Source organism: Terrapene carolina, unplaced genomic scaffold (genome assembly GCF_002925995.2).
Source record: "Terrapene carolina triunguis isolate 2854851 unplaced genomic scaffold, T_m_triunguis-2.0 Scaffold112, whole genome shotgun sequence".
Lineage (NCBI taxonomy): Eukaryota > Metazoa > Chordata > Testudines > Emydidae > Terrapene > Terrapene triunguis.
Window position 1 is genome coordinate 138,194 of NW_020664463.1, and position 13,523 is coordinate 151,716.

General features: G+C 45.8%; 1 protein-coding gene across 3 annotated transcripts in view; it reads left to right on the top strand.

Moving 5' to 3' along the window:
* Positions 1 to 4,254: 4,254 nt before the first annotated feature.
* BPGM (bisphosphoglycerate mutase) overlaps positions 4,255 to 13,523 on the top strand; it is a 25,218-nt gene continuing 15,949 nt past the window's right edge. For 2 of the 3 annotated variants that reach the window (XR_003899819.1, XM_024205137.2), the window contains exons 1-4: positions 4,255 to 4,342; positions 6,766 to 6,854; positions 8,358 to 8,453; positions 11,092 to 11,743. Coding sequence is in view for 2 of the 3 variants with exons in the window: in XM_024205137.2 (XP_024060905.2) it covers positions 11,143 to 11,743 (601 nt within the window). In the remaining variant the exon portion in view is untranslated. The remainder of the gene's footprint in view (positions 4,343 to 6,765; positions 6,855 to 8,357; positions 8,454 to 11,091; positions 11,744 to 13,523) is intronic. The other variant, XM_024205138.2, reaches the window with a different exon arrangement.

The following is a 13,523-nucleotide window of genomic DNA, read 5'->3' on the forward strand; positions in this document are numbered from 1 at the left end:
CCAAGTGAGTGAAACTGGGTGGAGCAAGAGTAATGAATGGCAATACGGGCCAGATCCTTGTGCAGGTAAAACTCAAATTGAAGTATTTTTATTATGTTAATGAAATTATCTGGTAAAAACGCTGGTAATATGCAGTGATAACCGTTATATTTAATGGCTGAGTAGGTCCTGGCTAATGGCATGAGTTGATGTCTAACTAGTTGAGATTATTATTGTATATGGCATATAATGGTTGCTTTCAATTGTTTATGTAGTCAATGGTGGCAGTATATGCCATACAGTGTATAAATACAACCTCTTGTGTATATATCCAGCCTCTAGTGTATTTCTTCTTGCAAAGTGAACTGAGCAACTTCAAAGGTGCACTGCCATATTAAAAATCAAAGTGCTAATATGTATGTGCACCACTGTCCTCTCCGAGATGGATTCAGAACTGCTTGGCTTTTGTCATAGGCCCTACCCTTCTCCATGGTTAATGGAGATTCAAGTGGGGTAGCTGAAGAGGTGTATGGAGAATGCACCTCCAGTTGCATGGAAATTAGTCAGAAAAGGTACAACAGCAGCAAGCTTTATTATCCTTTCCCAGCAGCTCCCACTCTTGGAACCAGCCAAACAAGGGGGCGTACCGGGTATAATGGCTTCATTGGAGCCATGCTGCCATGGAGCCAAGGGGGTAAGGGATTGCTGGAGGCCAGAGTTGGTGCTGAGGCACAGGGACTCCAGGCAGATGGCCCTCGTCTCCCATGGATTTGTACAGATGCCCTGGCATTTGCCAGATTTGGGGATGGGGCCCCAATGTCTTTTCCAAGGAAAGGTTTGTATAAAACCCTACTTGTGATGTGAAAATATGGAGGTGATCTCAGTGAAGGATTCTAGTGGAGGTTTCCTCCCCCTGATTTGTGGGTTTTTGCACAGGATGGGATGATTGGGGACCCAGGAGTTGGATCTGTTCTCTTTCTATCACTTCTCTGCTCATACTCATGGATATTTCCTTGGCATACATCCCTCGCAATCTTTAACTGGCAGTAGGACATGTGTTAACGCTTCGATACAGCAGAGGGATGTGTGAGCAAACTTGGGTTCCCTATAGAGCCCCACTGCCAGGCCCAAGGTTCAGCCTGTGTGGAACTGACTGAAATCAGGGCCTAGATATGTGCATAAATGGGTCTGCTCACCACGCCTACATTCTGTTGCTTTTATTTGGGAGGTGTAATGTCGTTTTTTTTTTTTAAACCTCCTTATTGCAGTTATGGGATGTAAATCACACTCATCAGCATCCAGATGGAAGGAGGGAAGAGGCTGGTGTTGATTTGCATTCATTGGGTTGTTCCCTGGAAGGGTTATGATTTGTTTTCTCCTTTTCAGGTTGGTTGGTTTTGTTTTTTGCAAGGTAAGGTTTGATTGTGCCATTTAGACATGACCCTGCATTAGGGGCCGTGCAAAGTAGCCCTGCCCCACTGGCAGTACTGGAAACATTCTTCCCCAAGAGAGACAGAATGCCTCCCAGAGCTCCCCCGTGTACAGTGGGAATGAACACCCTGCAGTACCCCTTTAGGAGGTGTAGGATGCTCCCCATCTCAAGGAGGCTGGCCAGCTCCACTGGCTGGCATGAAAGAGGAGGGTGGGGTTATGGCGCTGCGTCTTTGGAATGCTGTGCACCCCCAGGGAGTAGTTAGGGGATGATTCATGTGTTTCCCTGAGACTGCATTTCTGCCCTGTCCTTAGGCAGACTACCCAAAATGGGGAGAGGCTCTTTACCCCCCCCCCTCCCCCGGCTGCACAGACATATAAGGGCCAGTGGGGGATCTAGCCCTTAAAAATGTCAAAAAATAACCCCATCTTTTCTTCTGAGCCCACATTAGTCCCCACACTCCCTTTATTTGGCTGGCCCCAGATCTTTTTCTGCAGCTTCTTGCCCTGCTTTGACCATTAGGAATCTGAACTTTCTCTTTTTCAGTTTCACACATTTTTATTTAGCCTGGGACAAATCCAGCGTCACTTTTATCTCTCTTGTGCCTCTATGTCCTTAGTTTACAACAGGCACAGCCAACCTACAGCTCTTGAGGCTTTAAAATGTGGCCATTCGAAGGCTTCTGTCTTAAGAAGAAAATGTGCATTTGATTCCAAATGGAAAATGTGTCCTGCGGGTTTTAATGGGCAGTGTTTGAATCAGGCCTACTATTGCTATGGAGACGAGGAAGGAGGCACCATCTTCCTGACAGCCTCCCAGCGTCCCTGCTGTTCCTTCCTTGCTCCAGCTGCTCCATTTGTTTGTTTGTTTGATTCTGAATCAACAGTGCCTCATGGATACGAACGTAGCTAAGATGGTGTAACTGGTAACATTCCAAACCACTGTTGCCAATTCTGGAGATTTTGGTCTCTGTTGGAGCCAGTCTCCCATGACAAGAAGCTCCAGCCCTCAAGCAAATGTGAGCTCTGCTTCAGGAAAACTCCCCCTATTCCGCTGCCTTCCCCAATTCCTAGCCTGAGCTTCCTGGGCAAGAACAGCCAACTAGAGATGCTGCAGGAAGCCCTCAGAGCTTTCATTCTGTCCTTGTTCCCCTGGGCAGGGGTGTATGTGTGTGGAGAGAGTACCCAATACCTTCTCACAGCAGGAGAGGAGGACTTGCAAAAAAGATCCCAGCAGCTCAGGGTATTTGGCTCCATTTCCCCCATCTCCTGTGAAAAATGGGTAGGTCTCCCTCCCTCCCTCTCCAATCCATCCCTGCAACTCCAGCCCTGGGGTGGGTTGGGATAATCCCTGGAGCTGTAGGAGGGGCAGATGTGGGGTGCACAATTAATTACTAGTCTGAGGGGCACAGAATGACTTTGAATTTTGGGGTTTGGGGGGAAGCTGGAAGCTTGATATCATCAAACAGCATTTCATACAAACCCATGTTGATTTTTAGCTGGGGCTTCTGCAGCAGGGGCCATGTGGGAGAGATGTCAAAACTCTGACTGTCCCACACACATTAGGAGTGGGCGGCGGGGGGGTTCAAAACCCAAAAGACAGACCAGCAAACACAATATCATTTTGGGGCCAATCTCATGCATTTGGGGGGCTCTGACTCATGGCTTTTGAACTCTTGGGATTGGCAATACTGAAGATTCAACTGGAAATTAACAAATGGGTGGGTGGGTGGGTGGAGGGGTAAACAACTCCAAAAGTCATATTAAGAGGCTAATAAGGCAAGACAAGTTTTGTATTGGGGCTGTAGGATAAATAGTTAAAATATTCAGTGTGGCATCCTCGTCCTTTTGAAATAATATTTTGGCTCTCAGGCCAAAACCACTGGTCTACGTAATGTCTGTAATTTATTGATGCTATGCCCTTCTTTGCCCTCTGCTTTTGTGTGTCAGGCGCTTAGTTCTAGGAGGATATTTTTTGCTGCTGATCGTTCCTTTCTCTTTAGTTGGGGTGTCTGTGTATGTTTTTAAACCTGTGACTTGTTGCCAATATTTTACCAAGGATTCCCCACAAAAATCCCCCCCCTTTGCCTGTGATAAACCCCTTGTACTGGGTAAGTATGCTTGCAGGGAGGAGGGGGTAAGAAACTGGGAAATCTTACTTGGGCTTCCTCTGTAAAGAAAAGCTCTTTCTCCTAACCAAGGAAGGAGGCAACACAAAGAGAGATGAAGTGATTTTGCATTTGGTTCTTGAAAAATATGGGGAGCGTACTGTGCTGAATTTGTTTACTTTCAAACGTTGCAGGTGGGTGTATAGACACCTTGGCAGGGGCCCTGGAGCGATCCTCATCTTGGAAAGAGTTTGGAAAGTCCCTGATTCCTGGTGCAATTTGGCATATTCCAAAAGCAAACAATGTGTTTTACAGAAATCGCTTTTGTGCCAGCCCGAGGGACAGGATGTGGCAGGCAGCTGCTGTACCAGCGTCCAGAGAGAGGGGGTGGCAATGGTTCCATCGCAGAGTGGGCAATCACCCCAACTCCCCACGTCACACGAGAGCAGAGCTTTCACAATGGGATCCCAGAGCTCCCGCCAGCAGCACGTCCCAGAAAACAAAACCCTGCTTGATCCCATAGCAGCCAGTAAACCAAATCCGATTGGCTTTCGATTACGTTTATCTGGTCCACCAGCCAATCAAACTCTCTTTTCTCCCACAGCATCACAGAAATTAGAGCCGGAAAAGACCGATTAGGTCACCTAGTCCAGCCCTAGGCCCGGCTCTGATAGGGAGTGGCCCGGCTATTTAATGAGTGACAGCTCAATACCCCGCTCACACGGGAGCTCTCTAGGAGCCGGTCTGAACCTGTTAGCGTGTGAGGCTGCCGGAAGGCGCTGCATTGCTATTGCTGGGTGATTTAACTCTTCGCTCTCTGCCAGGTAAAATTGTTTTGATTGGGGGACGATTTAATTAACACAGCCAGCTGGAGAGGGATTGCATTGGTGAACCCAGAGGGGTGAACTGCTCATGCAGAGGAGGGATTTGCTGGCACAGTCGAGGCTGGTGCAAATGCAACGTCCCCTCCATCCAGCTCCGCCAATGCACCTCCGTATTCCTGGGCTCTTCGTGGTCCGAGCGGCTTGCCCCGAGCCGGCTCCCCATGCGGCATGCAGGCGAAGGGTGTGCTGGTGATGCCAGCCTGCGGGGAGGGAGGATGGCTTGTAGGTGCTCTCGACTTGTGATGTGAGTCAGGATTTGAGATCAGCTATACGCTGGCTCACTGAACAGAAGTGGTAATTCTTAGCGCTACTGATCTCTCTCTCTAGCCGCATGAAAGCCACTTGGGACAACTTAATTTCCTCCAGGGCTGTTACTATCCCGTTTGTTTTTTACAAATCAGAAATGTGAGCTGTGCCATGTAAATGATGGGGCAGGGGGATTGGTGCTTGGAAAATAGCATTTTAAAAAAGTTGCTAAATGAGCAATCTCTGAGGTGCTGTTCAGTAACGCCTTTATGAATGGGGAGTGTTTTCAAAAGAAACTGATATGCCATTCAGAACTTGATTTTTTTCAGAGGTGCTCAGAGCCATAATGTCATCTGGTCAGAGTGGGAGCTGCAGGTGCTCAGCACCTCTGAAAATCGGGCCTCGAGACAGCATTGTGTTAAAGGCTGTGCCAGTCTAAGATGTTGCCATGTACAATAGTTACCTTTCGCTTCATTGTGAGGCACAGCCAAATATGCTGTTCTACAGTAGGCCTGATCCTGCTGTCCTTATGAAGGCTAAAGTCCTTTGACTTCAGTGGGACTGGTGTGTGCGTCAGGTCTGCAGGTATGAGACCAATGGGTGCAGTCTGGGGAATAAACAAAAGTTATCAGTAAAAATATTTGGGGGTGGGGGGGGGAGGAATACATGTAAGGGCTATCTGAGAATGAAACCTGAGCATTTTGCAATGAGAGCATTCTTAACTAATCAAAGTGATGCTGAAAAGGTGGAGTGGGATGTGAAACCATCTATAAATACTTGAAAGGTGCAATATCCAAAGAGGAAAGAATCTATTTGGTGTGGCACTATAGGGTATCAATAGCTGGACATTATGAAGGGGGGGATTTTGAGTAGACATCAGGAATAATTTTATCCGACTGAGATCTGTTATTGGGGAATATTCTCCTAGGGAAAGTGGTGGAAGCCCTATGACTTGAGTCACTTAAAACTTAACTGAACAAAGCACTGGCCCTGTGGACAGGCAAAGGATAAAATTTTCAAAAGTGTCAAAGTCCTAGTCTCAAAAGTGACTTAAGCACTTGGACTGAGATTTACAAGGTGCCTAAGGGGTTAGGTAGGTTTGGGCACCTAACTCACTTACGCTGAAATTTTCAAAGGTGCATGAGTGAGTTTTATATGCCCAAATCCACCTAACTCCTTTGATTGGGATTTACAAGGTGCCTAACTGCCTAAATCACTTTTGAAAGTAGGATTTAAGCTCCCTTTGTCACTTAGGTACATTTTGTTAAATCATCCAAGGTAACATTTTTCAAGTCTTCCCTTCCCCCCCCCTTCCCCCCCCCCCCGTCTCTGACTTTGACTGTCAATCCTGAAGCTTTCAAATTCAGCTACTTTTAAAAAGATATTTTTATTCTGATAAAAGATCATCCAGTTAACTGACTCTGAAAAGTGCATAACTTCACTTGTGACAAATGGTAGTGTTGTGTATTTAGATACTAAATCTACCTATGTGCTTACAGAAATACAGAACTGATCTGAAAATACTGGAAAAGTCCACTGTGGCTTAATAGAGACTGCGTTATTTTGTGTTGGTATCTGTTCATAGGAAGTAATGCAGTGGCCTTTTAAAATAAGGGAATAAGGAGAGAGCACAGTTTTGGAAAGCTTAAAAATGCAGTTTAATGTTATTTGTTTCAAATAGAGGGCCTGATTCACCTTTGTCCTTCACCTTGTGTTAAGTGTGTCTAAAATGGTACCAAATCAGAATGGCAACAGTGATGAGCCCATTTGACTCAAATGTGTTCAAATCTCTGCAGTGGGAGAACTGTGCAAAATGCATGTTTGCCTGTTATGTAGGCAAAATCCTGTATTTGTTCATGTAATCCAGATAACTGCAGGTGCAGAATACTTCCTGAGCAAGCACAATTACCTGACTTTCTCTAACCAGTGCAGAGTTTTGTCTCCAGTACTGATGAGTATGAGTACTCTGCAATGCACAAACCGTTGACTTTTAGTCTCTTTATAGCATCTGGGATATTTTGCATGTGAGTGGTTTCTAAATAAACAGCATGTAGCTGGGCACAGAGGCAGCTGATCTTTTCTCCACTTTGTCATTTTCCCAATCTCCTTCCCTACAGGTGACGTTGCCTACTTCACCCAGGGAGACAGGGTCAGTGACTCCCAGAGAAGAAGCCAATCAGTAACTTCCATCTGTCTGAACCCACATGTAAGGATGTCAGGGATCTTGCTTTAGAGAGCTAGAGTCCTCAATTTCTTGCTCAGCCCCAGGAGGTGGGGTTCAGAGGCTTGGTTTTTGGTTCCTCTTTTTCCTTCACTTCCCATATAGAGGTTTCTTCTAATTATGAATTGTTGATTGTTCCTCTGTTATCTTGTCTCTACATTCTATCCTTTTCTGTTCTTGCTGCTATAACTTTGCTTCATTCCATGGTCACTTCTGATCTCTAGTACTGTAACCTCCTGCTCCTGCTCTGCACCTCTTTCCCTCATCCCCCTCCAGGCTACAGCTACATGACTCCCAAGATCATATTTATTTTCACTGCTCTGGCCACATCACTTCTCTTCTCAGATCTTTCACTAGCTTCTGTTCTTCAGCACTAAGTTCAAGCTTCTCAGATCTGATTCCCCACTCTTGTCACAGCTGTTTTAGTCCAGTGTAACTTCATTGGCTTCACTGTGTGTAGCTGAGTGGAACAACAAACCTCTTATCTGTAAGATACAGCTCCATCCTTACATCTACACCCTAATATAATTCTCCTCCCGACCCCAATTGCTGCTTAAACTCCTCCACATCTCCTAACGAGCCTCTTCTCCCCTTGCGCTGGGCTTTGTGCCTTTTACCATGCCGCCCTCTTCACTTGGGACAGGCTCCACATGTGTCCAACCCATTTCTTCAATGAAGTCTTTCTACATTGGCAATATCCCCTTTATTGTTGTTGTTTCCTACCAGTATCCTATTCGTCTGTAAGCTCTTCAAGACAGAGACTGTGCTGCCTAAACAAGTCTCTGGAGAGGTGGGGTTAGTGGCTTCTTGGAATATCTGGGAGGCAAGCAGATTTCTCTCTTCTGAAGTGCCCGATCTGTAACATGCTCAGCTGGGAGGTGATTCCCAACCCAGGCTGACAGATTTACACTAGCTCAGCTCAAGCAAGCATGCTAAAATAGGAGTGTGGATGTTGCGGCACTGGTGAAGGCTTGGGCTAATTACCAAAACTCAGATCCAGGAGATTGTGTGGGACTGAACTTGGGTAGCTAGCCTGACTGTAACATCCACAGTGCTATTCTCGACACACTGTCTCAAGCGGAGCTAGTGTGAGTCTGTCTGCCTGGTCTGGGAGGCACGCTCCCAGCTGCCATGTAGACGTACTCAAAGAGGCAGGGTTGGTGGCTCACTTTGTTGACAGCGTTGGCATGACTATCTGTCGGTGTAGTTCCTTCCTGTGGCAAGGGAGGTCTAGGTTGGACATTAGGAAAAAGTTCTTAACTGTCAGGGTGGTTAAACACTGGAATAAATTGCCTAGGGAGGTTGTGGAATCTCCATCTCTGGAGATATTTAAGAGTAGGTTAGATAAATGTCTATCAGGGATGGTCTAGACAGTATTTGGTCCTGCCATGCGGGCAGGGGACTGGACTCGATGACCTCTCGAAGTTCCTTCCAGTCCTAGAATCTATGAATCTATGAAGACTCTAACTGCCTTTTCTTTTCCTGCAGATAGCTTCATACTGAGGCCATGATGTTCTTTTGACAGCAGCTCAAGTCTCTGTGCCTGGGGGTTTGTGCCAGTGGAATGCATTTGCAATAGTTCAGGTGAGGACAACTACTTCTATATGTCACTCTAGTTTTTTAGCTAATTATTTCAGTATTGTGCTGATATTTAAGGAAACATATTTCTGCCCCTCCCCTCTAAATATAATTACGAGAATAGTGGTCCAAATCTTGTATATAATTGTACTGAAGTCCATAGTTACGCCCAAGACGAATTTACCTCTGGGTGGGTCCTTTTTTCCTCTATCCCTAGGTGACTTGTGTTGGGCTCCCGTGATGCCCAGTTCCGAACTTATGTAAGAGGGTGCAACTTTCTTGCCTTTCTGGTCACATCAGGTCTGAATTTGGACTTGTAAATCAGTTGATCAGTTCCTGTGGATGATACAATCCTTTGATCTCGACAATAAACGTCCAGTATCTAGACAATGAACCTTCTTTATAAACTGTGGGCCCTTTATGACGTTATAGTGCTATAGGAACTTGCATGCTATTTTGTTGTGGGCAGCATATTTTTAAAGTCTCCGTGGGAGGAGACCACTGAAAGGGAAGCACTTTTTTTTTCTCTTTCCTCCAGAGGGAGAAATGTTTTGTGGCATTTTTTTCTTAGAACCCTGGGCTCTCAAAGAGATGGCTTAATACTGTAAGCATCTTGCTTACAATTTATGGAGTCACAAGCTTCAATCCCATCAGGGTTGACTTGAACTTCCTGTAGTACACACCTGATTTCTATGAATTTAGGGTGTGTGTGGAGTAGGACACGTGTTGTTGAGATTCAGAACTAAGTTCTCCTGATTCTCCATGGAGACTAAAGATCTGTGGCCCTTTCCTGTAAGAGCAGCTGTTTTACTCTGTGGCCTTCATCTTTGTTTTCCCCTCCCACTTGTCCACCTGGTTTCCATTCTTTGTTGAAGAGGTCTGCAAGTTTCCTGTAAAATGCTTTGGGACCCTGTGGCAGCCTGCCTGGAGCCGAATGGCCTATGCCATGAGCTTGGCATCAGATAGTGGGTTACTACTGAGGAGCACCTCTCCTGTGGCAGCCTCACCAGCACCCTCCCTGAGAGGGAGCAGGCAAGCCGCCTTCACTGGCTTGCTGGCTCCCAATTGGTCAGTGTCTCCTCCTGGCTCTTCTAGGCCCCCACAGCAACTAGTTTTGTTGGTAGCCCGGCCTGTGTGGGTTTTCCTTGAGCTGAGGTGTCTGGATGTTGATGTCTTCAGCCGGGTGCAGAGAGAGTCCGATAGACCCCATCGCAGATGCTTTGTAAATGTAAGGTAAAATTGTAAGATCTTTAGGACAGGGACTTTCTTGTTCTGTTTGTACAGCACCTAGCACAGTGAGGTCCTGATCCATGACTGGGGCTTGTAGCTGCTATAGCAATACAAATAGTAACCAAACCGAAATGTGTAGCTGGAAGAAGTGCTTCATGGTACCATTGTGTTATGTCTGTACACTTTGTTCCATGGTGATGGTTGAGAATTCTAGCACACCGTTCAGTGTGATCACACTGTTGTAGTCAGCAGCATCAAAACACTGATTCCATTCGATAATTTAGCCCCTCCGAATAGCTGCTGAAGACCTAGTCTGCAAAGCTGAAGGCAGTGTAATGCATGGTCCCTGGCCCACACCATTCATAATGTAAGACCAAAAATGGCTGGAGACTTTTGGGGTTCCCAGCTTGAGAGACTTAAGGGCTGAGCCCCCAAAATTCCAGTCAGTGTTCATGGAAGTTGCAGATGTTCAGCACCTCTGAAAATCAGGTCCCAGGTATCTCAAGCTGGGCACCCAAAAAATCTCTGGCCACTCTGGAAAATGTTAGCCTAACAGCCCAATCCATCTCCCACTGAAGATAATAGACTCCTGTTGATGAGGCAACAGATAAACAAAAAGAAAATGTGCTGTGCTTTGATAGCTTTCCTCTGGATGTTGTTGTTAAAATCAATAACCCCAAATTTGCCCAATGCTGTACAAGAAATGAAAGGGCTATGGTCCCTGCATGAACATCTTGCAGTCTAATCCATGGACACAAAGGAAATGAGATTTACTTGGAAATCAAGAGGAAGGAATAACCAGAGTGTCTTCCGTGGGCTCTTTTTTTATTTTTATTTTTATTTTATTTATATATTTATATATAAATAATATGCTCACTAGTTATGTGCATCCTAGAATGACCTTAATAAGGCGTTCAACTGCCGAGAATGTGGCTGGATGAGTGGGATGGGGAGGGTGTTTCATGTGTAAGGGGAGTTGTGGACAAAGTTACAGGAATGGGAAGAGAGTGAACATAGACTGGCATAATGGTCAGAATGAAGGTTGTCTGGGGAACTGTGACGAAACACGATTAGATCTGTAGACCAAGGTTGCATTATATAAGGACTTGAGGGAAGTCTGTATGTCAGATCTGACATGCAATCTCTGCTGCTTTAATTAATGTAACAGCATGACCTAAGTGGGCTAAAAATTACAAGTTGGGTGGAAGAAGTGAACTCCAAGGGAAGGTGGTGGTCACTTGTTATGTAGCGGGGAGGAAAGGAATGCAAAGGCTAGCAATCGGCACAGAGGACACCCAAGAACTTCCTTCAGTGGACACAACACTTAAAGTACATACAACTAACACTTAAAGTACATACAACTTAATTTTACTTTACTCTCTAGTGACATACTCCTTTCATATCTCTTGTCTAGATGGATCACCATTAAATACTAGACTATAAGCTGAGTGAAGCCAGAATCAAAATGAATAAGTGCAAACTTGTTCTGTTAAGACACGGGGAAGGAGCCTGGAACAAAGAAAACCGCTTTTGCAGCTGGGTGGATCAGAAGCTGAGCAGCGATGGGCTAAAGGAAGCTCGGAACTGTGGGAAACACCTCAAAGCACTAGGTTTTCAGTTTGACCATGTGTTTACGTCTATCCTAAGCCGTTCTATTCAGACTGCTTGGCTGGTATTAGAAGAGATGGGGCAAGAATGGGTTCCCACCCAAAGTTCGTGGCGTCTGAACGAACGCCACTACGGTGCACTGATAGGTCTCAACAGAGCCGAAATGGCGCTGAACCATGGTGAAGAGCAAGTGAAAATATGGAGAAGAAGCTATGATGTTACTCCACCTCCCATAACTGAATCTCATCCTTACTACAAAGAGATCTATAATGATCGCAGATATAAATGCTGTGATGTGTCGCAGGACAAACTCCCAACGGCTGAAAGCTTAAAAGAAGTTCTGGAGAGACTCCTTCCCTATTGGAATGAAAAGATAGCACCAGAACTGAAAAGCGGCAAAATGGTCCTCATATCTGCTCATGGAAACAGCACTAGGGCACTGCTCAAGCATCTGGAAGGTAAAGATTTTCACAATCTTTCTGCTTTACTAGTAACAGTAACCAGGCTTCTGTTTGTTTAAAAAGTTGTCTTGTATACTGATCCAACCCTTTTTTTGCATTTGATACATAGAGCCAGTTTTGCTACACTTGCAGTAGTACACTGACTGACTTAAATGGCAAGCAGCATTTGATCCCATAAGATCGTTCCATAAAACAATGTAAGAGCTTTAATATCTGGTGTCAAAGGACAAAATAATAGATTGGTCTCTTGAACAAAAATCAGATGGGAGGAAGGCAGTGCCACACAATTAGTCTGCTTTATTTCTTCATCTTTTAAGAGATTAGATTTACACCAGTGTAAAAAAGAGGAGTAACCAATCCAGCTTCGGTAGAGTTAATAGACACCAATGTGACCAAGATCAGAATCTGGCCCTGTTTTGTTTTGTTTTTCCCCTCTGTCTCCTATCTTACTGTGATTGATACAAACAGAATTTATACTCTGTTTTTCCACTCACCATATCATTAAAGTGCCTGGCTATAAATGTGTGAGGGGAATACTTATCTGTTACTGTGATATAGATCTTCTTTTAAGAGTAATTGCTTGCGAAACATCACTGATAAGTCACGGTTGTATTGACATACTGTGTCAGGTAGATGCTTGTTAAAACATTCATCTATACATATACTATCCTTTCACAGTGAACAGCTAAACTTGCATTCCTGGACCTTGCAAAGGCTTGCTGATTCCTTTAGGGACTGAGGGGGTGTGAGCTGGGATAGACCAGGGCCAATTTTGGGACAGGCTTTTTATATACAGACATGGGTCCAAGTTTAGGTCCTCCATAAATTAGCACAATCCACCTTCTAGTTCTTCAGTTACGGATGTAGGTCCTGGTCACTGTATGTCTTTTTTTTTTTTTTTTTTTAATACCATGTTTTTGTAATCTGCTAGAGGTGTAGTCACCTCTGCTGGTTGCAAGTAGATAGAAGTGCTGTGTAACACTGGCTTGTATCATCAAACCCATGTTTGTGCATCTGCACCTACTGCACTGCCCAGCATCATTTTCTTTCTGGCACAGTCTGGGCAAGTATTGTCTCACCAAAGTGTGCAGAGAACATACACCTAGAGTAGTATGCAAGGAGTGTATTCTGGAATGTACTTCACAGAGCTGGGAAGAAGATTGCTAAACCAGTTATATTCGCATGTATGGATGTCTTGTGCCCACAAAAAAAAGTGCACTGAATAAATTACAGGAAAACAGCTATGTGCCAGCCAAGCACCCTGGCAAGGGGGATACACCACTAGCTGAGCACAGTTTCTGTGTAACTTTAACACCACATTGTGTGCAGACACAAACCGTGTTCAGAGCCAGCTATGTCCGTGACTAACCCTACAGGCTATAGCAGGGGTCTCAAACTCCGATGACCATGAGGACTAGTACATTGGCCCGAGGGCTGCATTTACTGACACCTCCCCCACGCCGCCCTTGGCCCTGCCCCACTCCACCTCTTCCCACCCCTTCCCTGCCCCCATTCCAACCCCTTCCCCAAAATCCCCACCCCAACTCCGCCTCCGCCCTGCCCCCAGGGGGTGCAGGAGGGGTGTGGTGTGTGGTGGGGGCTCAGGGCAGGGAGTTGGGGTGCAGCAGGGGGCTCAGGGCAGGGGGTTGGGGTGCAGGAGGGGTGTGGGGTGCAGCAGGGGGTTGGGGTGCAGGGTTCAGCAGGGGGCTCAGGGCAGGGGGTCGGGGTGCAGCAGGGGGCTCAGGGCAGTGGGTTGGGGTGCAGGGTGCGGCGGGGG